We start from the raw sequence: 27,591 nt of genomic DNA, 5'->3' as shown, positions 1-27,591 counted from the left end.
ACGACCTAGTCCGCTCAGCGCGCCTGCATTTTGAGGATTCCCGATACAATACTCAAAACCGAGCCCCGGGATTAGACATTTCCACCGTTTTGGTCAAAGGACGACGTTGCAGCTGCAGTCGTTTCCTCTGTAAAAACACCCCCTCTCTCAAAGGCGTTTGAAATCGGACACCGCTGGCGTTTGAGGCCCTCGCATTTGTGCGGAGGGATACGTTGTTGCGTCTGACAATGTGGACGGAGGTGGTGAAGATGTCTACGAGAAGAATGAAATCATCTCAGTTGTAACAACAAAAAAGGAAGACGCGACATTAGTTACTATAATAGATTTGTTTGCACACAGGCTTGTTACATTGAAGCAAACACGTGGGCGCTGTGTGAAAAGCGGGCTTACGGGGACAAAAGGAAGACATCTACAGTGCCCCAATGCGTTTCATGCACTGAGGTCGAAATTCTCTTGAAGTTTTATGTTTTTCCCCTCGCCAGTCTCTTTTCTTTTTACTGTTGGATATCAGACACTTGGAGAGGAGAGGTAAAAACACACTCTTTCACTTCACGTTTCGGGGGAAGTTGCATGAATTCGATGTGTTTCATTGACACCCGTTTCGACGCCTGCAATTTTTCGAAAAGTTTTTGGGAATGTGTGGTTAAAGCGGGGGATGTAAGTTTTTGTCTGGTTTGAGGTGGCGAGCTAAGTGTGTGATGGTCTCCGCATCGACCACGGAGAGGAGGAAATTACTCCTTTGTTCTGCAAAAAGACTCCAGTAACGTGAAATGTTCGTCCTGCCTAACAAGCCTCATGTTGTTTTTCACCGTGTGTCCGCCTCTAGCTCCAGCTAGTATGTGGAAATATGAAATCTTTACGTTGTGTAACGTCGGCGAGCATTTTAGCTAAACTTTGTGTTGTGGGCCTGCGCCTATTTTCCATACGAGCCCGAGACAAACTTTCCATAAAACCCATTTGGTAGCCCTTTAAACATTCCTCTGTGGAAGTGTCTGGCCACCAGCTAGACTTTATTTTATTACACATTTGGCAGGAAATTCCTCATGCTCCCACCCCCACCGTCCCCACCACCGAGCTCCCTCATAATGCACGACTTGAACCCTAATATGTGGAAGAAAGGGCTCAGTATTTTGTTGCATGAAGTTTGGACCATTGCTCTTTATTCTTCGGGGTCAGGGCCGTTGCACTTGTTTTACGCATAATGTTTTCCCCGGGAGGTCACAACTGGAGATTATGGTTTTGTTAGTTTTGAGGATGATGTCAACATAGTTCAAAATAAATGGTGAATGGGTTAGTTGTCAGCAGCAGCTTGGCCCTGGATGTGGCCTAGCGGAGATGATCAAATAATGTACAGCCTACATCCTGTGGTGCCCTAGATGTTTACTGTCATTGTTATAAACTGTTTGACCCGTAGCGGTTATTATTTATAATTGTGTTTTTGGCGCAAGACATTAACATCCGTGTCTTTCGGGCAGTGTTTGAATCAACAGTTGAATATGGCTTTTCTGCTCAGTACGGCAGCCTTGTTGTTCCAGTGGTTATAGGATTGACTTAAACATATGTTATAGTTACTTATTTTGCGTTTATGTCAACATTTGACATGACTAATGACGAACAACTGCACAACCTGTGCGCCCGGAATTGTACTTTTTTAAAGTACAATTTTAAAATTTTCCGATGTAAAAAAAAAAAAAAAAAAAAAAAAAAAAAAAACACAAACAAAAAAAAACAATTATCTTCAAGTAATTACATGTTTGTTAGATAGCTCAAAGGAACTTAATTTGGTCCGTAATTATGTTTTTGAAAGTCATGATGAAAAACTAACGCAGGCTCCAAAAATTTGAGTCGTGTTTATATTATTTACATTATTTATGGTACATATTAAGTTTTTTTCAGGCATCTGTTGAGCTGAGTGGTTTGTTTCTCTGAGAGTGCAGGCTCTTTTGTGGTGAATGACCTGCCTTCCCTGCCTTGTGTGGGGTGACAAAGACCCCTAATCTGCTTGCTTCAAATATTGATCCAGCACTAGCTGAAGATGCCATTTTGTTATATTAAGCCCCTCCATGTGCTCTACTCCATTCAACTCAGTGGTTAAATGATATTTGGGAATGTAAAGCATATTTTAGGGGTGTGTATGACCTAATTAGTCCTTCATTGGCCATCCTATCCAGAAGTTTGGAAAAAGGCATGACAGCCATGTTCCTAGCCTATTTACTCTTGGGGCTATGTGTGGTGTGTGTTCACTTCCTTTCCTTGTCTCAAGGTTAAATTGGTTCTGCTTGCCTGAGTTCACTTGAGTTGGATTGCACTGTTTCTAACACAAGAAGTGACTTGTGTTGTTTTCATAAAAGATCAATTGAATTTAAAACTTTTTTGATTTTTTTTTTTTTTTTGTTTTGCTCACAAGTGGTTCTGAATTGATGTTTTTATTTCTTGACATAATTTCAATGTTCTGAGTTTCCTTGTTTACATTTTAGAACTTGTATTTTCCTCGAAAGACATACATCTTTTTTGTTGTGGTTTTTTTTTTTTTGGACTGCATCAATTTATGCTAGTGCTGTGATACAAAAGAGGCTGTAAAAGCACACCACCTGTTGGTGTCCAAGTGCCTCTATTCCTCTACTCGCTCCTCTTACCACTAGTTCCCTGTGAAGCTTGCAGAGCCACCGCTCAGCATCAGAGAGCGGCCTCGGGCTTGCGTTGGAATGCAAAACACAGGGTAAATCCAGTATTCATGCTTACTGTGTCATTTGACAAGGTTGTTTCTGAGTTGACATATGGTAATTTGGTAATGACGTGTTTGCATATAGTCATTAGCTCTGCCTTTCACCACTATTTCCTTGGGCTAACAATAGTCCCAATTATGTCTGTAATTGTAAATGCATTACATTCTCTCTTATGTAGCAATGATCGACATATGGCTGTGTTATTTGCCAGGGTTGCGTAAAATGAAAGACAATTTTTTTTTAAGTCATTACTTGGTAGTGATTTGACTGAAGGCAGAGTATTCATCATTTACTGGCAGTGTCTCTTGTACTGGTTGAATGTGAAGGCAGTGTCTCAGAGAAATTATAATTTTTAAGTAGCCCTGCCTAAAGTCTTTTTGTTAAGTAGCCTCATGTTGTCTGTTTACCCTCATCAGCCTGTGTTTCAGCGTGGTTAGTAATTTGAGCTGCATGTTTCGGCCAGCTGAGACTCAATAGACGATCTCTGGCATGTTATAACTTCCCAAATACACAATACACAAGATTTGCCCATGAATAGGATCTATTTTTATGTTGAATATAATTTTTGAATTACAAGAATAAATTTGATGCATTAGCAGTGAGAATGTTGCTACTGCTGTTAAGAAAAATGCTGACATACTGCACCCCTGCACTGGTGTCTTATGGGAGACTTCCCAACATGAATCATCTGACAGGTTAAGATAAGGGTTGTGATATAGCAAAGCCATAGTTTGAATCATTCATTACCATCATCCTCCCTGTTTTTTTTTTCTTAAGAACTACATGTAACTTCTCTTTGTGCTTGCTAGTGCCATTAAAATCCTGTATCTGCAAATTTCTCTCATAGGGTTTATTAGAGACTGAAGGGTATGAACGAACAGCAGCAAAGAATGGCTGCAGTGGGAACTGACAAGGAACTCAGCGACCTCCTGGATTTCAGTGCGGTAAGAGAGTGGGAGAGCAGTCTGGGTGGTTCTGGGTGGCAGTGGTAGGTGGGTGGCACTTGCAGAAAGCGCTAAAGAGAGTGCGATACAGGTCAGGGTAGGCGCAGAAGGGAGCTGGAGGTCTGAATGAGAGAAGTGGGGAAAGGGGCGTGGAAAGAAACTCAGTAGGAAGATTAATTTTTCAAAATCTGAAACCTTTTTTTTTTTTTTTTTTTTAACAATAGCTTGTCAGCTCAAGTTATTTCCATCCCTCACTCTTGGCATGCAGAGGTAGTGCTGATTACATCAAAGCATGGCAGGTAAAATATTGCTATACCTCAGGGTGACTGGTGAAAATGAATTCAGGTTTTAAATATAGGTTACCCAATTATGTAGGTGATGCAGAGATACAGCAACAAGGAAGTGGGTCCTTACTGAAACGAACTGGTGTCCACTGTAAAATGTAAATAGTAAATTAAGAACGACTGCAGGAGACGGTGGAAATAATTTCACCCCTGTTCGTCTTGTTAACAGAATCTGAGGGGGGGTAACATGATGTATGAAGAGACAGTTTCTGCAATGCTTTCTGCATTTTTATTTTGTCATATTTTTAGTCCTTAGGAAGACATTTTCTCAGAGATTCTTTCAGAGCTATCCTCTAGACATTATCTACAAAGTGTATAGAGGTATTTTGTTCAGCTTTATTTACCTGTGTTTCATTTTGTTGTGAAGCTCTTTGTTGAGCTTTACGCTGACATAAACATCTCACAGGCCCAATGGAGCTGTGTTAGTTTTTCCTCCTAAATAAGTTGAAGAGCTGGTAAGGCTAAATTGGCAGCTCTGGGTAATTATTATATATGGGACACAATAGCTAATTCCAGACTGTGACTCCTAATAAATATTGTCAGCAGAATTAATGTCCCATGAGATTTCTTTTGATAAACTACAGTTGATTAATGCTGAAGTGTTGGTGTCATTCCAAGTCGTTGAGGTTTTTAACACTAGGGACCAACAAGACTAGCTTATATTAGTGATTTTATTTTATTTTTTTGGGGGGGGGGGATGCATTGATGTGCATTATTGTTAGACCTCCAATATAAAGGCTTGCATGATTCAGTCAGCTGCTTCGTTAATGTAGTCACTCTGCCACACCATATGTATTTAAAGGAAATCTTACCCCATGAAAGAAAAACACTCCTCGTTGTGAAAGGGGTTTGTGGGAGGTTCTCATTAGACAGTTGAGTTTTTGTTAGAAAAGCTCAGATTGATCAGCTGCCAGGTTGTATCAGCAGATGTTCGTCTAAATGTGACATACGTAATATGGGTGAGGAATTGTCAAACACTGTACAAACAAATTTCCTCCTCTGTGTTTATTTGCTGGCTAGTCACGAAAATGCATGCTTGATTTGATGTGGAATAAAGCTAAACATGTCTGAGCTATCTGCAACCAACTGTAATGGAAACAAAGATGGCTTCCAAATTGGTTGTTGGACTGGTTCAGAGAAAAAAAAAAAAAAGATCATATGTGGTAGTGGCAGATTGTGTTATGGTGTCCTACTTTCAAAAAGGTTTGCTTTGTACAGTAGAGCACATCACTGAAAGATACCACTCAGCAGATATTTAGACCACAGCGTGGAAAAGCCCACAGTGGCTTGCTGACAGAGCCCATGGCCTCAAAGTGTTTTAGAAGTTAAAGTACAATATACTTCTGGTATTTATGTCTCAGATATATCTGAAAGGTTTCATTTCAAAATGTTGTATATTTGTTTTGGCAAAAACAGCTGAGCGATGTGTGTGTGATGTCATTTATTAGTGGAAATAGGATGTGTGAAGTGTGCCATCATTTGATTTGTTAGTTACAGTATCTTTCCTCTTTTGTCTTGTAGATGTTCGCGCCTCCAGTAGCAAATGGGAAGAACAGGACAATGACACTTGCCAGCAGTCAGTTTGGTGGATCAGGTAAGTTTTTCAGCTCAATGCACAAACCCTACACTAAATTTCAAGGCAGGGGTTGTTTTGTATTTACTTTGTTTTGGCAAATGTTGGGTATTAATTTATTTAACTAATGTGATTTTATCTGACAATCATGTGTCAGAATGTAAGTTTTGGCAAAAGCAACAATACACAAATTTTAATATTAAGAAATCTATGATCTTAAGCATTAAAAGGTCAGGTTACCCAAATCACAAAAAATATTTTTCTACGTAACCCTTGTGGTAGCTAACATACAGACAATCTGAGTTGTGTTTGCCCAGGAGCTCTGCCCATGCCTTTATAGCAGATATAAATGTATTTGTGGCGCTCAAAGCATTACAAAATTGAGGAAATGGTCACCCTTGTATTAGTTTATCATACACTGATTGTAATAGATTGATTAGTGTTCGTAATTTTTGAAGAAATTACCATTTGGCAATGTGCTGCAGCTTCCTCTCGGCCTGTTCATATGGTGATTCCATGATTGTTATCTATATAGAAAAAAATTATACTTTCAGACTCATGTTCTTGGCCTTTTAACTGTCCTGAATGTAGCACATCTTTGAGCAACAGAAAAGAGTAGACTGTAGCTTTAAATCTTTCCAGACCAGGAATATTTTTGTATGAAGAATTGAAACTGTGGGTACATTTTTTAATATGTCTACATGAGCTTTATTTTAACATCGTCTTTATTTCACTATTTTAAAGTGCAAACTAGCTGCCATTTAACCCCCTCAAGCACCTGAAACCTTTGAGTGAGCTTTTCTCTCCTCCTGAATGTTATTAGTAAGTTGTATTACTTTCGTTCCTCTGTCACCCTGCCAACCTGGCGTGTGAAATCGAGTCACACTCCTCAGTGTTCCCCAGAGTGAGAACTTGGCCACTGAGGAACAAAGACAAAAAAGGGGGCTTATGGACTTGAAACGACTCCCCCACCCTGAAGTGTAAAACACTCCTCCCCCAACACGGCACAGGGCTCTTACCCCCACTGATCTGCAGGAAATGGCTTGAGCCCGAGACAATGTCCCTCACCCCCAGCTCGCAGCCTCTTAAACTGGCCCAGCATGCAGAGAGTGGCCAGAGTGGAAGAGAGAGCTTGCTGAATAGGGATCAGCCCGTGCAAGGCAGGATTCTGTTTGTTTCTATTACAGCAGGCAATTACTAAGCAGTGAAGAGTTAATTCCTTCCCCCCTCCTCGTGTCCTAAAGTGTGGCCCTTGGCCCTCTGCCATTTTAATGCGATACTTCAAGCTGTCACATTTAACTTTGGGAGATCTGCAGGTACCCTCTAATAGCACTTGGTAGTCAAAATGCTGACATCTGCCCAGGGGTTTCTTGTAGATCTGTGTCATGTTATAACTCATATAGTACATAGCATATAGTCCGTCTGTATGAGGACGAAAATAGAAGAAACATAACTGGATAGTCAAACTGGGGAAGATCTTTTTTTTTTTTTTTTTTTTGGTAATGGCCGGATGTGTCAAAAGGATCGTATTTTAAAAACCCAACCCGAACGTTGGATACAACACTATATGGCTGGAGGCAAGGAAACCTGTTTATAACAGAAATGATGACCATTAAAGAACAATGTCCATCTATGACGTCACTTAGGCGGCTTGTATATTCAAGGACCCAGCAGCGCGGGAACGGTAGTGGGCAGCCTAGTGGCCCACCAGACCACCACTATTCATCAACACAAAAGTGCTCAGAGGGGTGCTAATTGCATTAGGCGTCCTTCTCCCTTCCTCAGTGGCCTGTGTGTGTGTGGAGGGGGGTGGGGGGTAGAGTGGAGGGGAGAGGAAAGAGGAGAGGATTGGCAAGAAGTGTGGGATGTTTGAGAAGTAGGGGTGGCAGAGTGTGATGGTGTGTGTGGTGGGAGCTGGCCAAGCCCACAAGCCTTCAGGCAGGCGTCCCCTCTGTCACCTTTGCAGCTGCTGGCAACGTCTCCAACCCCCCTCACACACATACAAACACACAAATACACAGGACGCGACATGCACGCTTCCCTGAGATCACAACAAACAACACTGTGAATTTACACATGTGGTCTCCCCCGGTGGCTAGCTGACTAGCTATGTGTTTGACATTTGCACTCTCAGTTGTATACTTCCACACAGCCACAGCTTTGTCATATATTTCTCTGTGCATTGGTGAGTTGTAGTTAGAAAATCTAAGTCCTCCGAAAGAGGAAATCTCAAAGGAGAGTGGCTTCCTCCTTCAGCTAAATTAGATGTTTTCAGAGCCTGCAGCCGTAAGAAGGCTTTATGGCTTAGAAAATAAATATTATTCTGGGCTCTGGTTGTGAGTCAGTATTTGTCTTCATTCACAGTAGCCATGTCAAACTCTAGCTGGATGTGATATACTTCCAGACAATGTGTATATTTAACTGGTGGATAATTGAGTGTATTTTAAGTCTTAACCTTGTTTTCCCACCGACTGTTCAAAAGTTAATCACTTACTTTACTTAAAGCACCAGCAGGGTTCAACATATGAGCCACAGATTAATTCAGTTTATTTTTTCAGTGTAGTAATGCTCCTCTCTTTGCCCATTTTCGTAATTGTCTGTTGTGAGAAGATGGCATGAATTTTGATATTTGTTAGTTAGCATGAGCTTCAGTGGTCAAATACTCTTCATGTAATCTTGGATGGCCTGTAAGTATGAAATGCATACTGAGAGCACACATTGACATTAATCATTTAGTGGTAAATGCCATTTAGATTTTGTACAGCATCTTTTTTTCCTTCACAATCAGCATAAAAAAATGTGGAAATGTGTCAGTACTGACAGTAAACATTTTAACGCATTCACCAATATTTGTAATCAAGGGCACTGGAATGATAGGTTTCACTGTTACTAGTGTGATACTTAATGTTCATAAATTCAAACCATTTATAGTTTTATCTATGGTTAATGAAAGATTGCTGAGGCACTGAAAGCTTCTTCTCTGCTTCGATCAATGTGATATAAACACAGCAAAAAACTACGAGCTGTCAATGTACCCAAAGAGGTGTGTTACCACTGCTGCACATGTATCACACTATCGTACGTCAAGGTAATGAATTGCAGGTATTTAAAAGGAATCTACAGTAGCTGATAATTACAGTGTAATAGCTTCAAGTTCTTTAAAAAAACAAAAACAAAAAAAGGCAAACCCACTTTTCATTTTTTTTATAAGAGTGAAGTGATGAAATAAGGACAAAATAAAGAAAATGTTCAGAGCAAACTTTTTAGGTCACGGGAAAAGGGTTGTTTTAAAGCAAAGTACTAAAAATATTTTTACTGACCAAAATAATTGATGTAGGAGTACATCACTGACCCACTTTAAATTGTACATATCTTGTTTTTACAATTGGATTTTAAAACTTGCTTGTAAAAGAGCAAAATAGCAACATACCCAGAAGCCAAATGTTATCTCAAATGTAGTGGCCAGTGTAGCATGTGACCCCAACTGAACTGATTTTCTTTTTTTTTTTTTTTAAAAGCTTGTGAGGCATGGCGGGTCAGTTATAAGACCATTATACGTTATTTTATCATTTTGGTTGCCTGTGGTGACTGTCAATTTGCATTTGGTATTACACATGACAAGAGATTAACAACAATAGAAAGATCCCTCCTCTGGCGTAGCTGGGCTCTTCTACGCTGGCTGAGCGTCAGTGTCACCTCAGCAGCTCTCCACCTTGTTTTAATTGCCTTCGAGTTAATTACTCCAGTAAGTGTGAAACAATGTTGTCAGACTTCTCCTGCACAGCCGTGCTTTCACTCTCTCCTCTGCACCCCCACTGGCCAAATGGAGGCTGCATAGGTGTATGAGTGGTGCATTGAAAATAGCTGTGAAGATTATGAACTTACTGTCTTAACTCTACTTGTTGGCTTGGTAGGCCTACTTAGTGCAGGTTATTGTTGACAATGATAATATGTGATGTTGCCTGTTGCGTACTGCATTTGTATGTGTTAAGTACATAAGCAAATATTGATGGTTTTCCAGCAGTTTTGGACGAAGCTAGAGTGTCTTCAAGTGGAGAAATGAGGGTGTTTGAGTTGGAATACATTAATTCATAGCTAGGCTAGAAACGGACTACCTCATTGTTGATGTCTCTTCTGAGGTAGAGAATATCTTGCGAATTTGGTATTACTTTTCCTGGCACCACGCTTTGGCCAAAGTGTCTTCATACAAAATCTGTCATTTTTATTTAGTGACGAGCCCGTCACCAGTGTCCTGTGCCATGTGACATGGTTGATGGTGGTGCAGAGCTTTATTAGTGCTGCGGCCTTTCAGCAGGGCCGACCTGACAGTGAGCGAGGCTGATCTTTTTGAGGTCCCCTCTCCTCCCTGTTTGCCTGATTCTCCATGCCACTGGCATCAGCTCCATAGATCACGGCTGTCGCAGCGTGTGTAGGTGCTTGCACCGCTCTGTTAGTCTCATCACTCATTCTCACTCGTCAGCCAGGCTGCTGATCTCGCCCAGACCCCTCTCACTCTTGTTCCTTCCCCTCTCCCTCTCTCCCTCTCTCTCTTGCTCTCTCCCTCTCTCCTTCCCTCACTCCCTCCCCCTCTTGTCCCCTTGCTTTCTCCTTCCACCCGCTCACTCTCTTTTGCTTTCTCACACACATTTTTTTAATTAGGCAAAAATCAAAGACTAAATATGAATATTCATAAGGAAACCACATTAATATGCACAATTATGCAAATCAGCATGCAATTAAGCCTTGTGTCTCCAGAGAGCCTGGATAGCATTAGTGCATAAGACAGGGAGAAGGGGATGATGGGGGTATTTTGGAGTTTTCTGCTTCACCAGTCTTTTGGCTGTGTTTTTCCTTTGTGCCACACATCAATTCTTTCTTTACCTAAAACATAGTGTTTCATGTTTTGGCGTTACACATTTTGTTTTGTGTTATTTTATGTGTTTTGTATGTGTCATGTTGAGTGAGTGGAATTTAAATGTGGTTTAGATGGCATTATATCCTCTTGGATTACATTAGGGATATTAATGGTTAATTTTCTGATATTCAGTGACCGTAATGAACACTAATGGGTACACTGAGCAGCATTTCCTACATGGTTTTTCCCAGAAATGGTTTAACATTGCATTGCATCTTGAATGCGACAGCAACGTCTTTGATCAATAGTGATGCTCTCTCCTGGCTTGAGCAAGCCCATTGTGGCCACTTAAGGATATCGAATGTTGAGAGTACGACATTGTGACACGTTCCCTTGATATGACTTAAGCATCAGGGCATTTCTACATATTGCAGTGACACATAGGATAATTATGTGTTCTCATTTGGTGATTGCTAATATTCTTTCACAGTATGAGCCCAACCTGCCTTTTGATCCTATCATAGCTAATTCAGACTTACTTGCTGGTGTCCCCACCTGTCAATCTTACCATCGTCTTTTCTTTTTTCAGCAATAGATGAGCGCAGTGGCTCTGGGTCTTGGGGCTCGGCAGAACAGAACAGTCCCTCTTTCAGCCAAGGACGGGTAAGATCTGAATACACACACATTCGCACTCTGAAGTTGAACATGATTTTAAGTTTGGAGATCTAAGCATTAACACCAGATGCCATGATATTGTCACACACACACACACACGTATTCAGTTAATCACTCTGCCATAGATGAACACACATACACCCTCTCCCCCAGCCACCACAACAGCTTTGTGCTGTTTTCCTGCCGTGTGCCATGTTTGATTTGAAGTGGTAGTTTTACTTTCTACCTAATAACCTTGGCTCAGGATCCTGCATTGGCAAGCTCTCTGGTAGTCCAGAACCTCTGTGGAAGCCCACCAGTAATTGCAGCTTCACATCCGCCGTAACTGTCTTGGCACAACTCTTGTGTAAATACAAGGAACAGGGGGTGAAATAGATGCAGCGGGCTTTGATTACCACAAGTTGATAATTAAGAAAGTCGGTTTGAATCCCCCGAGCTGATGCAGATTTGTTTGGCATGGATCCTGTTAGTTAGACAGAAAAGCAGAGGGAGGGTAACTGCTAAGCCATATAGGTGTGCTAACAAGATGGGGATGGCCTTAAAAAGTGGTTATCATTTAGGTTGGTGTATTTTTTTTAAATGTATATACCTAATGTTAATGCCTGCATGTTCTTTATTTCCTTGTTTCTTTGCCTTTTTAAGGTTACTCATGTTGTGTTGTGTATGCCATTGTTCCTACAGGGCTATGGAGAAGGATCCCACTACAATGAGCATGAGGGCTTGTCCTCTCCGTTCATCAGTTCAGGGATTGCAGGTATGCTCTTTTTTCACAAGTGACTCTTATGTGGTAAAAATGTCCTGATGAAGTTTTTTTTTTTTTAGCACTTGAGCAAAATGGGTATGTAAATTGGGTAAATTTACTCCTCAGTGCCAGAGGAAATGTTGCTTTGTCACACTCCAGTTTTAAAATAAACATGTTGATAATGGCCAATGCGACTGTTGTGCATACTTGTTATGACCACAGAATTGTTTTCTTTGTGGCAAAATGTGTATGTGTCTACATGCATGTATGTGCATGTGTGTGTGTCTGTGTTCATTCGTTGAGTGTTGGGGATGTTAGGGCACTGAAGCAGAAACCTTCCCTAGGGTTTTTTCTGGCAGGCGGCTTTATGCAGCTGAGCGTATTGAAAAAGGGGAGAGCATCTCTGGACTTTCTGTACTTTACAAAACCTAGTTTTCATTTGTTTTAGCACACATCAATGCCCCTAATGTGTGCATACAACCCAGGGTTTTACCCCTTTTAAACAATCTTCTCTTTCATCTTACAGGTAAAAATGAGAGGCCACCATACCCTCCCTTTGGAAGCCAGGTATGTTACCATTTATCTGATTCCTTTTATTTCACTACGGGGTTATGCCTGTGTCAAAGATTTGATGTAATGTGTCGGTGTAAAGGAAGCCGTGTTTTCTCACTTCTGTTTTCAGGTTAAATACTTTGAATTAACCGTCTTCATTTCCTAGAACAGACACTGTTTGTTTGTGCTGTGCTTTCCCACGCCCCTGTATGTATTATTAGTAAGACCTTGTCTTTCTGTCTTGTCCTAGCCTGGTTTTCTTCCCAGCGACATAGCGATGCCCAGCCCAGATGCCATGTCCCCCTCTGGCCTGAAGTCTGGCTCCCAGTTTTACCCGTCATACCCCAACAACCCCAGGAGACGGCCGCCTGAGGGAGGCATAGGTAAGACAGACATGGGGCATGTGGCACCAGTAATTTCTTTCTTTCTTTATTTTTTATTTTCCACCATTCCCCCACCTTGATAATATGTTGATAATTTTCTTGATTGGTCGATTAATTGTTTGATCGGTAATACGGCAGAAAATATGTACCATAATTACCCAGAGCCCAACATGATGTCCTCAAATTGGTTGTTTTGCCTCACCAGCAGTTCAAAATCCAAAGATGTTCATTTTTGTGGCTATGAATACCAACAAATAAAGACATTTAGGAGGTTGGGAGCAGCATATTATTGGCCCTTTTGAAGAATTAAGAAGAATTAAACTATTAATCAATTATCAAATAGTTGTCACTTAATTTTTTCAACTAATAACTAATTGTTTCAGCAGTACTTTTCTCTGCAGTTTATGAAATAGAGCCACTAGACCAAACATGCTTTTCTCCTCTTTTGTACATTTGACAGTTATGTATGATTTTTTTTTTTTTTTTTTTTTTTTTTTTGGTCAAGTAATTTTTGTCTACATATGACAAATATTAAAAAAAAAACAGAGCTGTGCATAGGTGACTGCTCAGCATCATTTAATTCATACTGACACATACTTGCTGTTCTGTGTTTTCCGTTTTTGTACAGTATATTTGAAATTAGTGCAAACACATGAAAAAAAACGGACCTGAAGTGACATAATATTTGCATATGTGGCTTTGCTGAGTCTTTATGTTTTTTTTCCTCTTCTCTCTCTCTTTCACCTTTTCTCTGTCTCTCCACCCGCCTGTATGTAGACACCCAGCCAAAGAAGATTCGGAAACCCCCTGGCCTGCCGTCCTCGGTGAGAGCTTATTTCTGCTCGCCTTCACAGCTCACAGCCAGTCCTCTCTCTCTCTCTCTCTCTCTCTCTCTCTCTCTCTCTCTCGCTCTCTCTCTCTCTCTCGCTCTCTCTCGCTCTCTCTCGCTCTCTCTCTCTCTCTCCACACACTTGCTGCACACACACACACACACACTCACACTCACTGCCTTCCCCACTCTGCTTGAGCAGTTCTGTGACAGACAGGGGTAAAGATCCTCTGCTCAGTCAAACTCTGAGCTGACAGTCAAGCAACTCAGGCCCCAATAAACATCATCACTGTGGTTGTCTCTACACTACACTCAAGTGGTTTCAAGTGGCGTTCGGGGTCTGGTTGTCATGTAGACGTACAACTTGGATTTTGAGTTACTTTGTCAAGCCTGGTAACTGGAATTATAAGTTTTGGGAGAACACAGGTCGTGCATTTGTGGAATAAAGGTGCAGATGTTACAGGCAGCCTAATGTACAAGAGGCCCAAGTAGGTTTAGTTCTGATAGCTGGATCAACTTTGGATCCGGGTCAAAGTTGGATTTGTTAAGTCCAGAGTTTTACCAAGTTCCCACTGGATCTTTTGTCTCTTCTCTGTTGTTTTTCATTAGCACAGGACAATGTAGAGAACGTTTAGGAAGTTGTTTGACGGAATAGCACATATGTTTTCTGTCTGGTAAAACTTTCACTTCTTTGAATATCAATCTTGTAGTTTTAGTTCCTAAATATTAGTTATTTGTAATGTGTGTTCCTTAAAATTGTTTAAAGCTGAAATTAAATAGATTCAGTCAGATTTAAATTTAAGTGGATTTGATACAGGATTCAGTAGAGCGCTGTTGAACCCCAATCCTAGGTCCAAGCACTTTCAAGTATCCTTTGATTTACTGTACCAAGTGTCACATTTTGTCAGTGGGCCCAGAATTCCCAGCAGCTGATGCAGCCTGTGTGTTGATGATGGCAACCACACATAGCTGGAAACACTAGTCACTGTTACATGTTTGAGTATGTACTGAATGAATCTCACTGTTGTTTTAAAGTGACTTGACAAAGAATTGAATAAGTCTGCAGTTGCCCACCATCATGCCCATTTATAGATTATTTTCACAAGCTAAATTTGAGTCTTGTGTGTTGATTACCAGCTCGTCCTTCCATACAGTTTCAGCAAGTAGATCATAGATGACTCAGAGGCAGTTTGGTCTATTTGAAGACCCCATAGCATTTTCAGCACAGCGCTAACTGCTCTCAATATTTTGTCCTTCATATACGTGAAACAAGTGATGCGTTACTTTATAAAATGACAAACATGATATTTCATGTCAGAAGGATCCTACCAGGCAGTTGCCTATGTTACTGTTGCTATAAGAGCCCAGTCTTGCTGCTTGAGCTGCCACTGGGTCATCAATATGAAATACTGCCATTGCACAAACATTTTCTGTAACCTAGTCCCTCGCACTACTGTAGTTCTCAGGTGACACGACTGACCCAAAAAATAAACTGAGTATCGAACCTTTGCGTCTCTGCACTTGTGGCGTCTGTGTTTCAGTACGGTGCCTTGAAGCAGGACACCAGCAACACAAGCAGGAGAAAACAAGACGAAGACAAATTGTTGTTGACCAGCTGTAAATAGCGCTTGTGGAGGTTGTGTTGTGAAAGTTAAAGACTTGTAAGATTGCCTCGGTCAAATACCTGCACACGAGACCTGTATTTGCCCCATGATTTCATTGTTGTAGTAAATGTTGCGCAAATTTTGATTTTACAAAAGTTAATGTATGTATTTTTCAGTGCATGGATGAAGTAAATTCAGATGATTTATATGGATGAGTAGGTCCAAATCAGAGCCATGGATGTGTTGTGTGGCAGAAAATGAAATCACGTGTTAATATCACTGCATTCTGACTCTTAGTTTGAGATAAAGTTGCAATAGATGCGACTACTTTAGCGAGCTACATTGACTAGTTGGGTTCAAATCAGATTGAGCAACAGTGAGAGACGGATCACAGTTGAAACGGTTGAAATATCTGCTTAATCTGTTTCTCGATTCGTTGTACAATGATGAAGCGAAGACTTTTTTGTTTTTCGCATTGGGGGTCGGCAGACTTCGATGCTGTCCTCTACCTGCGGATGTTGTTGTGTTGAGGTGGCTGCTGACACCTGCGTGTAGACACACTTCACCATGGTGACAACCTCAGAGATGTGAACGTGAATACCCTGGTCGAAGCCCTCTCCTTTTCACTGTCTGAATCTCAGCCATTCCCCACAGTGTGAACGATGGCCGCGTGGTTTTAGTGCAAATGAGATGTCTGTGTGTGAACCCCCCTCCCCCATTTCACCCAGCCCTCCGCCTACGCTTCACCACATGATGGCCTGTGTGGGCCTCCCCCTGTGAGTGACCCAGTTGTGAGGCGCAGTGCTTGCGAGGCCTCTTAGCCCTGTGTCTGAGCCCAGATTAATGACTGCTGATGATGATCCTGTGGTCTGTCCTCCCTCCCACACTCCCTCTCTTCCTGCTTCTCTTCACCGCCCCTTCAACATACTCTTCTTTTTCTCTTTATCTATCGTTGTCACTTAAATCACGCCAGTGTAAATCAGTAAATGGACTAATCGCAGCACTGTAAAGGCCGTTTTCCCGTTTCCCCTCAAGTTGCCTGACTTCTGTAACCCACCAATGCCTGTACACAAGATCTTTGCCCCCACCCTGTGAACCTTCACCCCCCTCATCTGCAACGATTAAACACATGGAGGAACTTCTCTTCTGCCCCCTAGTTGTCCAGCACACTAACCACAAAACCCTCGTGGTTAAATAAAGCGCTTTGAGGTTAGTTTGATGTTAATCTTTATCTATTCCCCACCCCTTGCCACAACCCGTGTTTTTCTAGTGTAGGGACCTTTACATGGTCATAACCTGAATTACATTAAACCCCTATTAGTTGAGGATTTTACCCTAGAAATCCCCTTTCTTCCTGAGAATACAATTATCCAGCGGCACCAGTCATTGTGTAGTTCTCTGTTCCCATCTAGAGCAGCAGGATTCACTCGACATTGTTCCCCGTGAAAGAACAACTCAAAGCCTATTGTTAAATGAAGCCATCTCCGTCATGTTTTCCCCTGAATTAACCGTGATCATTTTAAATCCCTTGTTTCCTTCACACTCCCCTGGCCATATCAAGCTTTGTTTAAGTCATTTAGATTACCTTCTCCTGTCCCCCGTCAACACCCCTTATCTCTCTACCCATTTCATAAATCATCAGGGCCTTCATTTTTTCCCCTCAATCCTCCCCCTTGCCCCTTTACCACCCCCTACCCACTGCACTCTCTCTCTCCATCTCTCCCTTGCTCGCTCTCTCTTGCTGACTGGATCCCAGCCCCCATCTCTCTCCCTCTCTTCGCTCCCTCTCCTCAGCCCAGCTGCCTGTGGAGTTGGATATGGTCCAGGAACAGGCAGATGGCTCTGTAATTAGAAGTGCATCTCTCCATTCCCTTTCCACTTCTCCCTGTTAAATCAAATTACAGAAAAAATCCCTTCTCTGGATTAGCATTCTTTGCAGCATAGCCTCAATTCTCTTTCTCTCTTCCTCTATCTGCCATGTACTACAGAGGAGGAGAGAAAAAGACGAACTGAGTGTCGACTGATGGTGTCGAGAAGCTGAGGGCTTCTCATGTCCATCCTCAGTCTGTGGCTTTGGAGGCACAGCATCTATTTTTGATAGCAATATACAGAAAGGATGTGTGACTCTTTAAGGTGTGAATATAAAATATCCCGTTTCATCAGAGCTGATCATTTCCATGTTTCCAGTTTTCTGTTGATGCTATAGAGAATGTGATAGTGCTAGTTTGAGGGTATTGCTAGTGGAGTGTGCATGGGTGTGTGTTGGCTCACTGAATGCATGGTATGTGTGCGAGCTGATACCGAATGTGTTTTAGGGAGGGGCTGCAGGCCAGGCAGTGCGATGTCACTGGGGTCCTGGGAGCTAGAGGAAGTGCTCACTGTGCACTGGGATTCAAGCCGTCGCTGTGCCCAGCATGCCATGGCCGCTGTGTTCTCCTCCACAGGCAAGGAGCCGGCCTCCCTAAACTGTCGGCAGACTCCCTCTTGCCATCTTGTGGCCACTTGGAGCTAGTGTTTACTCAATAGCAAGGATAGGATGGATCGATGCATTTCTATTTTGTCTCTCATGATGCTCAGGGCTTATATAGGAACACTTTTTTCATCCAGTCATAAAATATCTATGTTCAAGTATGTGTAATTATTGTAGAAATCATGGACTTACTGTGCACTGTCTGCATGTTTGTCTAGGTGTACGCCTCCACATCTGGTGATGAGTACACTAGAGACAATGGAGGATATCCTGGTGCTAAGCCTGGAGCTGTCTACCCTGGCTCTTTCTACATGCAAGGTAACTTTTCACAAAATTTCACAAGAATGATTTTCTTAATGTAATCCTTTTTGTCAAGCTGTCCTATTTACAAATATGTCTCCACTTCTCTTAGAAGACCCCTGGTCATCTTCTGGCTACTCAGCCATGCTGGGCAACTCTCCACACATTGGACAGCCAGGCTCCTTCTCTGCAATTAACCCGCAAGACAGGATGGTGGGTAGAAACGGCCTCAGTCCTATTCTAGTCTTTCTGGTCTTTTTTTTTTTTTCCTATTTCATCTTTACCTTTTTGTTTTCTTAATAATGGCTCATATCTTCTAATGTTGCTTGTAAGGAAATTAAGGATTGAACTTGAAGGCATAAGTTAACATTGTTAGCAAAGATCTGATCATACATCTGTGATGTGTGAATTTATTTATCTGTTAACACTTAACACATAATGTTTAATTAAACCTAATCTTCCATCATGAGGCTCATTACATTTTTCATTTTTTTGTGAGTGGTGTGTGTGCCTTATGAAGCTACTTGTATTCTTCCTCCAGAAGCGTCAACCCCTGCCTCTGTCCCCACAGAACTATCCTCTGCACGGCAGCGAAGTTAACGGCTTCCACTCAGCCCCAACCACTTACAACCACACACCCACCATCAATGGAGAAGGCATCATGGGTAAGGAACTTCTAAACTGAACTCATCACACAAGTGTCACTGTTTCAACTCCCTGGTCATTTGTTTTTTGTTTGGTTTTTTTTTTCCCCTCTCAAAAACAAATTAACGGGTCATCTGACTCACATTACATATTTTGTCTCTACAGCCAACCGAGGCACCACAGCTGGCAGTTCAGGAGATGAAATTGGGAAGGCTCTTGCCTCAGTGAGTTGTGCTCTGTTTGTTGGTTTTTTAAATTAGTGCTGGGCAATAAAACATTTATGACAGTTTTCACCAGGATTTTATTTTCTCAGATGATGTTATATTGTCAGGTGATTCTTGTGAAGAAAAAACAAATTAGTGTGAATTCAACTAAGGATGGCTATGATACTGACAAAATATTCCATCAGTTGTTTCTTGTTTTCTTTTTGTTAAATTGAAACCGGAGGAAAGTCTGTTTTAAAACATATTGAAGACACATCCCAACAAGAGCAAAACAGTGAAGTCTAGAGACCTAATAATAATTGTTGAATACTTAAAACATTATATCATGCATTGTATTTTCAATATCTCTGGATATGTATTTGGTTTTAAACTCTACAAACAATCCAAGTTTGGCAGATCTACCACAAATAAACTGAGGATCTCAAACTTTTTCAGGTTGATGAAAACGTAACATTTGGCTAGTAAAATGTATTTTGTAATTGATTCTTATATATGACATATTTAATTGTCTGAACTCTTTCATTCTACGAGTTAGAGTTTTATGACACAGTATATGACTGATTTTTGAAAAATATTGAACGAAGTAGGAAATATTACTGTGGTGACACATTTTGTTATATTGCCCAGCAATAGTTTGAATTGTTTGACTTAATTGCTTGGAAAGCATTGCTGTGTTTGCTAAAGGCATGTAAATAATGTTGTGTTTTGATTGTTTCTGTCAGATTTACCCATCGGACCACAACAGTAATAACTTCTCCTCAGCTCCGTCTACTCCTGGATCTCCTCAGGCCATTGCAGGTACAGTTCAGTCCTCACATATAGATAATACAAGGGTCAAATTATTACTCCTCATATATGAAAAGTCAAAAAAATGCTGTTTTTCAACTGTATTGTGGAGGCAGCAAAAGATCTTAACTATCTGGTCTTGATGTAAGATTCTTGACAGCGTGAAAAGGTTGGTAAACTGGGGGTTTTTCCTCTTTTATTCCTGTCTTTAACTCTGCCATGAAAACATGAATTTTAGATAATAATCAATTGCAGCCACAGAATACCTACCTCAGACCAATTCATATAATTTGTTCACTTTCATTGCAACCTTTTTCTTGGCACACAAAAATGAATCAGTTGAGCCTCTTGGAGCAAAAATGATCTTCTGCGTGTTGTATGTTCTTTAGCACAGAAATGTGTCTGCAGCTCCATCTGGTGTAAAGTTAAATTAACACTAAACACTATCTCAATATTTCTCTCTGCAGGAGCTCAGTCTCAGTGGCAAAGACCAACCACACCCAACTATGAAGGGCAACCACACGCACTGGTATGTTAAAACATTTTTCTGCTACTCCAAAGTTATGTGGAAGCATAGAGTTGCCGCAGTATATTCTACTAGCCTTTGTATTCTTATTTTACTAGTTCAGTGTGGCACAAATGCACTGTTAAATCATTAAATCAGAATTACTCTATGTATATTTATGATTTGTTTCTTGGACTTGTATTTTGTTATGTTTATTTAAGTGTGAGTTTCTTGTGTTTATGTAGCAAAATAAAATGGAGGATCGTTTAGAGGAGGCCATCCATGTACTGCGTAGCCATGCTGTGGGCCAAGGCCCTGGCTTAGAGGGCGCCCACTCTGACATGCACAGCCTGCTGTCTTCAGTACACAACGGGGGCCTCGGAGGCCTCTCTCCAGCTTTTCCCAACGCTAGCCTTGCCCTCAGCAACAGACATCCTGCTATGGTGAGTCACCCACTCGGCTCAAATTGTGTGTCTTTGGTGTTTGAAAGCGACTTTTGATGGTGTATGACAACAACATGAGGCAAACACGGTTGTTCATTTGTGTTTTTTGGTTAATTTTATCACAAACAAAAGCTGTATATTGGTCACAGTGGAGATTTAGTTTTGTTAGGGGAAATTCTATACATACACATTCCATCAGACTTTGCAGAATAAACTGTGTCAGTATCAGAGTTAAGAAAAATACACTATATGTTGTTTAGAACATGGCTATAACCATAGCATGTGCAATATACTTTTTTTGATGTCACTGAAATTTGGACTTATGGGCATCTTGATTCTATACCATACTTTTATGTTGCACAACAAATTGCTCTTTTAAATAAATAATTTTCGTGTCCTAGTTGGCAAAAAACAAACAAAAGAAAGAAAAAAATCTAAATTACATTAATGGGGAGTTTATTTCTGTGAGGAACAATACCAGTCAAATACAGTATTATTTGTGCCACCTGCTGGCCAAAAATAACATTTCAGGCAATTAGGAGTAGAGAATATTTTCATGCAGAATTTTCATTGAGTTATGTAGTCTTGGTTCAACAGAAATATTTGCAAATAAAATGATTAACATCGTTAATTAGCTGCGCCGTGAACTATATAATTTTTTTTTTCATTCAGTTGCAGACATGTACCTCTTCCCAGAATTTTTCTTTGTAGCCATGCTGTCTGCTGAAGTTGGACCAACAAATTTTGTGGGGGGAAACCTTGCAATCTGTTTTGTCGCGGTTCTGTGTGTGTCATTGTGAGATTCACATCATTGCTCTCTACCTTCATCAGCAGGGAGGGAAACATGAGGAGCCCACAGGCCTTCCTCCCAGCAGTACTCTTCTGCACGGTCATCACGCATCCGGACCCACACCGTCAGCTGGCCAACCAGAAGGCTTTACCAGTAAGTTTGATATCTTTAGACCATGTATGATAAGTGACATTACATTATAGCATGTCTTGTATTCTGTAGTGTAATGGTACTGAAATGAAACACCGGTTTGGAAGTGCTAGTGTACATTTCCACTGATTTATTAGCTTTCCACCTTAAGACTTGAATTAAATCCCCTCCCCAGAAAAGGGGAGTTTTGATTAAGTCCATCTTTGAAATTTAAAATTTAAAGGCTTTAGTGCCTTAGAATTGAATCCTCACATTTCTGTGGTTGTCCCTAGGTCTCCCTGGTGGTATGACACGCTCCACACACTCCTCCAGCAGCTCAGACATCAAGAGAGAAGACAAAGAGGATGATGAAAACTCTGTTGCAGACAAGTCAGAGGAGGAAAAGAAGGACTCCAAGGTAGCACGTAGTCGAACAAGGTAAGCTGTCCTTATTTGTTTCATAACATTTTCACTCTGGATTTGTGTTTTTAACCAGAAACTTTAATTTAACAGCATGATTTAACAGTTTTATAAAGTGCAAACAATTTTATCCCACAAAGGTGGAGATTTTCTTGTCCCAAATGCAGTATGAGAATAAAAAGGAAACAATTTGATACTGTGAATATACCGCTGCAAGTTTGCAAATGTCAGCTGTTGGTCACTTTTAAAAGATAATGTAATTAGTCATCTACTCTTTCCTGTATGTCCCACTGATAGCTCAATCTATGTTAGATGTTAAACAATGTCAAAATCCCCCTCCCTTCATGTCACGTTTTCAGAAAGGAGGCGTTGACCCTCCAGATGCTCTCTGGCCTTTCAGACCAGAAAGATGAGTAAGTTTCTCCACTAGAGAATCAATGTCTTGTGCTTTGTGGGCTCTTGCCAGACTTCACTCAAAGCACATATTTAATTGGCAGAATCATTGTAGTAAAATATTATTATAGAACTTCACTATCTATAGCTGACTTGCTGTATTTCTGTACATATGCTGCATTAGAGTTTGAGAGTTGATATGTAAAACTTTTACTTCTGATCAAACCATCAAGCAGTAAACAATAGAACACATCAAATCAGATGTGTTGTATTGTCAGAACCACACCCCTGTAGTCTAGAACTGAATCTCCGAGAACTTCAGAATCTGAGGTTGTCATCTAGCATTCTAAAATTGTAACGGGTTACTAGTTCTAGAATATTACAGCTCAAACTGTCTTGGATGGTAACTTCACATTCTGCAATTATAACTTTGAAAGTCACATTTCACATAACATTCTAGAACCATACCCATATATATTCTAGAACTTAATCTGATCAAACTGTTAGAACTGTAGAAACACAACACATCAAATCACATCAAGATTTTTTGATGACTAAAATGGTGCGAGTCCAAGCTCCAGCTTATGATGCCTTCCCTTCTTATAATACATCATTTAAAGTGCAGCAGAAAATAATGCAAACACAGTGTAGTATACAGTTAAAAGTTCACCTGTCCAACTTTGGTGGGGTAAACATTTTGATCAAATTGATCTTCTGAAGTGGGAGATCTTTCTTCTTGCAGTATTCACTTATATATTGTATTAACTGCTCAGCTGTTTAATTTGTGGCACATTCATTCAGCACAAAGTTCAGTATTTCAGTGTTTGATGCTTTTCTTTTTAATTTCTTCCTGCTCAGTGCTTCATCTCTTCATCTCTTTGATACCAGTGAGGACAATGAAGATGATGAGGATGTCCCCCCTGAGGTGAAGATGGAGCGTGAGAGAGAACGGCGAGTGGCTAACAATGCCCGTGAGCGTCTCAGAGTACGGGACATCAACGAGGCTTTTAAGGAGCTTGGGAGGATGTGCCAGCTGCACCTCAGTCATGACAAACCTCAGACCAAACTTCTCATCCTGCACCAAGCCGTCAATGTCATCCTCAATTTAGAACAACAAGTCAGAGGTCAGTCTGAAAGCAGCACATCATGGATGGGAAGCACTGTTTCGTTTAGCTCTGTTAAAATACGCAGTTTGTCATTACTTGATACTGATGAGGCCTGTTTCTGTCTTCCAATTCTGGCAGAGCGTAACCTTAACCCCAAGGCAGCATGTTTAAAACGCCGTGAGGAGGAGAAGGTGTCTGGGGTGGGTGAAGCACCCATGCAGCTCTCAGGAGGCCATCCTAGTATGGGAGGAGAAGGCCACAATCCAGTTGGCCACATGTAACACCAGGTAGGTCTTAAGGATCTGCTAATTAAAGTGATTGTTCAGAATGTAAACCAGAAGATTTTAAAGGAATTCTTTACACATTTTTAGCAGTCAACATAATGTTTGTGTTCCTTTCTTTTTACAGACCTGGTGGTGTTTCCTTGGCTGTCAGAGGATGTGGCCTTAACAAATTTCTTCCACCCATTATTCTCAGTGTGTGTGTATATGTGGACATGTCTGTGTATTGTCCGTTCAAGTTTCAAGATGCACATTCACACACTCGTACACACATGCATACTGCCAAAACTGACACAGCCTGTTTGTCGCACTCCCAACCATGACTACAAGCTCAAATGTGAAGAACTTTTTTTTATTTTTGCTTTGTTTTATACATTTAAGATTTTTTTCCTTTTTTGGTTTCCACATGATGATGGAACGCCGGAGTACTTTATGTCCTGCCACAAATTGGGACTTCACACACTGCCGAGAGGTGCTCTGGTGAAAGAAAGGAGACCTAAACAAACACAAATTGAATCAAGGATTTGTGCCTAATTGTTACATGTTTTCTATTTGACATTTAAGCAAATTGCTTTACATGTGAGGAACATTTATTGTAAGGGATTGCTTATATGTATGAGCAATTATTTTTAATGTATGTCATTCCCAGCGTGATGGTACAGTCTTACATATGTTATGTAACCAAACCTATAGTTGAAGTTGAATTGTCTAAATTCTGTGACTTTTCCTTGATCTTATCAGCAAATGCTCGGGGAGGGTGGTGAAAAGGTCACAAGGGAAGGTCAAAGTTTTTACAGTTCAAATGCAGCTTACATGAGAGACGGGAACTCTGACCTAGAGGCAGTCTCTGACTGGAGCCCGGTCTCATCCCACAAGGCATCTGGAGACTTGGAATAGGAGACTCCTTCCTTGAAGGTTATGAATTATCCAAGTGGTAGAATCTGTCAACGACAAAACTGTTCTTCCTGTGTTGACCACAAATTCTAGTATTACTCCAGTAGTTCCTTGTCATAGGTTCAGGTTTTTGTACTGCTTTATATACTAAAGCATTCATAGAGAAGACAAAGCACAGTTGTATAGGTTTAGACTGGAAGTTAAGTGTCGACCTGTAGTGCGTTTCAGTCCCTGAAAGTCCTTTACAAAAGCCATTTGAGACTCTTGCTAAGTGATGAGCACCACTCAGTGCTGTTACTTTCTTGAAATGGTTCACTGACAATGCCAGCAGACTTAACAGTTCCAAGTTTTTCCCCCTTAATCGATCTTCTGTAAAAGACAAAAAAATCTGGGTTCCTGTGATGGAGGGATCTCATCAGTGCGCAGTTGTTGAAGCAGACAAGTCTTTGTGAAACGAAGGCTTTCTTTTCCTAAGCGAGCATTCCCACTGAATTACAGCCCGTCACCTATCTCCTGAGTAAGTTTGTTCTCACGTTTCTTACTTAGAGAAGTGTGATGTGTAAATTCACTTCATACATTACTCTGATATGTTTCATTTTTCAAAATTAAATATATATAAAAATATATATTTTTTGTTAGTCTATACATTGTAGATTTTTTACATAAATGGCAATATTAGTTTGAAGTTTAGAGTGTATTGTAGATGAGCTGAATAAGGGGATTTGACATTTAAATGAATTTGTTCAAAAATTAATTCAAAATTGAACCAAGATGGCAGAGAAGAAGGGTCAACAGATGATAGAAGACAAATGTTGAAAGCGTTGTGTATCCTTTATTCCAGTTTTAGTTGTAAGGCATATCAGCTACGCAGATGAATTCTTTCTTTCCATTTGGGTGTATGTGAACAGAGTTTGTGCTGCAATCTTGTTAAAGTGGTCTGACTTTAACAGTGAGGCGCCGAGGAAAATGTGGGAAGGGATTTTTGTCTCTAACAGTAATTATGCAACTGGTTTTTGAATGTAGCTACCATACAAATGTGGATCGCCTTCATTTTCAAAGTTGTGTTCCTGGGTTTTGTCAGTACAGTATAATAGTTTTCATTTCATCTTTTTCTAATGTCTGCCCTCAACTAAGTGGCTCTGTGTGCAGCTCACTTTTTTTTAGTATCCTGCACATATTTGGGAGGCAGACGTCGGTATTTGCGTGTAAGGTAATGGATAATATGGAGAACAAAACAGTGTTATTGTGATGTTAATCCCATGTCATGTCATGTTTTGACTGCATTTTACCAACGTGTAATCACAAATGGGAGGTAGAGCATTTTGTGTGTTTAATTTCTACAAAAAGAGATGACGAAAAAGACCTATACAAGTCAATAGTGTGGCCTTTTCATTCTCAAGACTTAAGATGTCATGATGGGAGAGTGATACCTTATCAGTGCCTGAACTTGTATTTTCATTTAAGACAGTTTTATTTTGTGAACCATATCATTTCATTTATCATGGAGATTAAAGAGGTACTTGTTCATTCCCCCACCCTCCCTTCTCCTAATGCTTTTTTCAATTTTCAGGAAGAAGTTTAAATGGTATAAAGAGATTTTCTTTCAGTGTATCTAGTTAAATAAATAAATGTTACATAGATCTTGTTTAGTTTTTATTCCTTTTTTCTAATTATTCAACTGGATTATATTGTCCAAACTGCTGTTTTAGTTGAGGTCATGGGTCCAGGTCATGAGTTTTCTTTCTGTCTGCCCTACATTTCTAAATCACTTGACATAACAGGGTTCAAGAGATGATGCTTTTGGCTCTGATTGTCGGCTTTTAATGCACATTAACATGTTTCAGTGTATGTGTTGCTTCACTTTCAATGTAGGGAGTAAGTTTTATTTTCCATAGTAACTAGAGTCTCTAATGACTTGGAGCATTTAAAATTTCTGTATATCAGAGTGCAAGCCCTCTGCTGCAGTGACTTTTGGTATATTTTGTCTTCAGTGACAATTTTCACCCCTGACCTTTTACTCATCCAGCTCTTTGGTAACATTGACAGTGACTTTTTGGGAGAAGTTATGATCACTTCTTTCAAAAAGTTGTATTTGAAGTTTTGGGGGTTATTTTTTTTTTTTTTTTTTTTTTTTTTTTTTTTGTTTGGTTTTAAAAAAATTTTTTTTTTTACTATAATTATTATTGCAAGATCAATAAGTGTACTGAATATTGTCGATTTGTTCCAAGGGAAAATCTGACTTGATGTCAATTAGTATTCTGTGAACATCCCATTAGCCTGCAAACTATATACTAAAATTTTTGTTAGGGGGAACTTTATTTCTTGACACAAGTCTTGACGGACACAGTTTGCAGAAAAGCAACCCTGACCACTGCAGGAGCACATGTCAACAGAAAATTACAATATTATGATGGAAAGTGTTCAGTTGACGGGCTTGGACTTGTTTGGTATAAGAAAGCAGTAATAAAACGCTTGCTTTCAACAATTTTGTCATATCTTTGTTGAACTAAAAGGAGGGGAGACTATTGAGTGTTAAATACATTCACAGGTACAGAGCCTGCCATCTTGGGAGTGAGGATGACTCCAGCAAGGTCCTCAGAGTGCCTCACTCAATCTCTCTCTCTCTTTTTTTTATATATATAAATATATATAGTTGAGAACTGTCCTGTATATAACAGTAATGTAGCAATAAATGTGCCATTTTTAATAACAGATTATACCTTTTCCAATGTCTGGCTTTTGAATATTGTATACATAAAAAGGAAAATAAAGGAAAACATTGTAATAAAGGGTTTATTGTAGTTCGGAAAATGAATTTGTTCATATTTTCCATCGTTAATAGCCGAATAGGGAACAAATGCATTTATGACAGTTTTATGCGTATGCAACTAAGGCACCACATTTAATCCAAGGCAAGATAACAGCTAATACTATTTATTTCACAGCGTCGGTAAGCGCAGGACTCGAGTATCAATCAT

At 40.3% G+C, this 27,591-nt stretch overlaps 1 protein-coding gene across 11 annotated transcripts; it reads left to right on the top strand.

Annotated features, from left to right (window-relative positions):
• tcf3b (transcription factor 3b) lies at positions 1 to 27,407 on the top strand. Of its 11 annotated transcripts, none has more exons than XM_071487535.1 (21): positions 1 to 528; positions 3,574 to 3,670; positions 5,536 to 5,608; positions 11,032 to 11,105; positions 11,799 to 11,871; positions 12,386 to 12,426; positions 12,662 to 12,794; positions 13,572 to 13,618; positions 17,916 to 18,015; positions 18,110 to 18,210; positions 18,539 to 18,662; positions 18,808 to 18,866; positions 19,589 to 19,664; positions 20,120 to 20,181; positions 20,403 to 20,600; positions 21,435 to 21,543; positions 21,813 to 21,957; positions 22,299 to 22,352; positions 23,221 to 23,456; positions 23,577 to 23,725; positions 23,847 to 27,407. In XM_071487535.1, the coding sequence occupies exons 2-20, from the start codon at positions 3,596 to 3,598 to the stop codon at positions 23,717 to 23,719; spliced, it is 1,923 nt and encodes a 640-aa protein (XP_071343636.1). In that variant the 5' UTR covers positions 1 to 528; positions 3,574 to 3,595; the 3' UTR covers positions 23,720 to 23,725; positions 23,847 to 27,407. The 11 variants fall into 11 exon arrangements, with proteins under 11 accessions (XP_071343636.1, XP_071343630.1, XP_071343631.1 ...); XM_071487529.1 differs by having other exon boundaries at positions 23,191 to 23,456; XM_071487530.1 differs by having other exon boundaries at positions 2 to 528; positions 18,113 to 18,210; positions 21,432 to 21,543; positions 23,191 to 23,456.
• Positions 27,408 to 27,591: the final 184 nt, after the last annotated feature.

Source organism: Trachinotus anak, unplaced genomic scaffold, assembly GCF_046630095.1.
Source record: "Trachinotus anak isolate AG129_WGS33_773 ecotype Australia unplaced genomic scaffold, CSIRO_AGI_Tana_v1 ptg000010l, whole genome shotgun sequence".
In the NCBI taxonomy this organism is placed as follows: domain Eukaryota; kingdom Metazoa; phylum Chordata; class Actinopteri; order Carangiformes; family Carangidae; genus Trachinotus; species Trachinotus anak.
The sequence above is the reverse complement of the archived record's forward strand: the minus strand, read 5'-3'. Positions and strand labels throughout refer to the sequence as shown.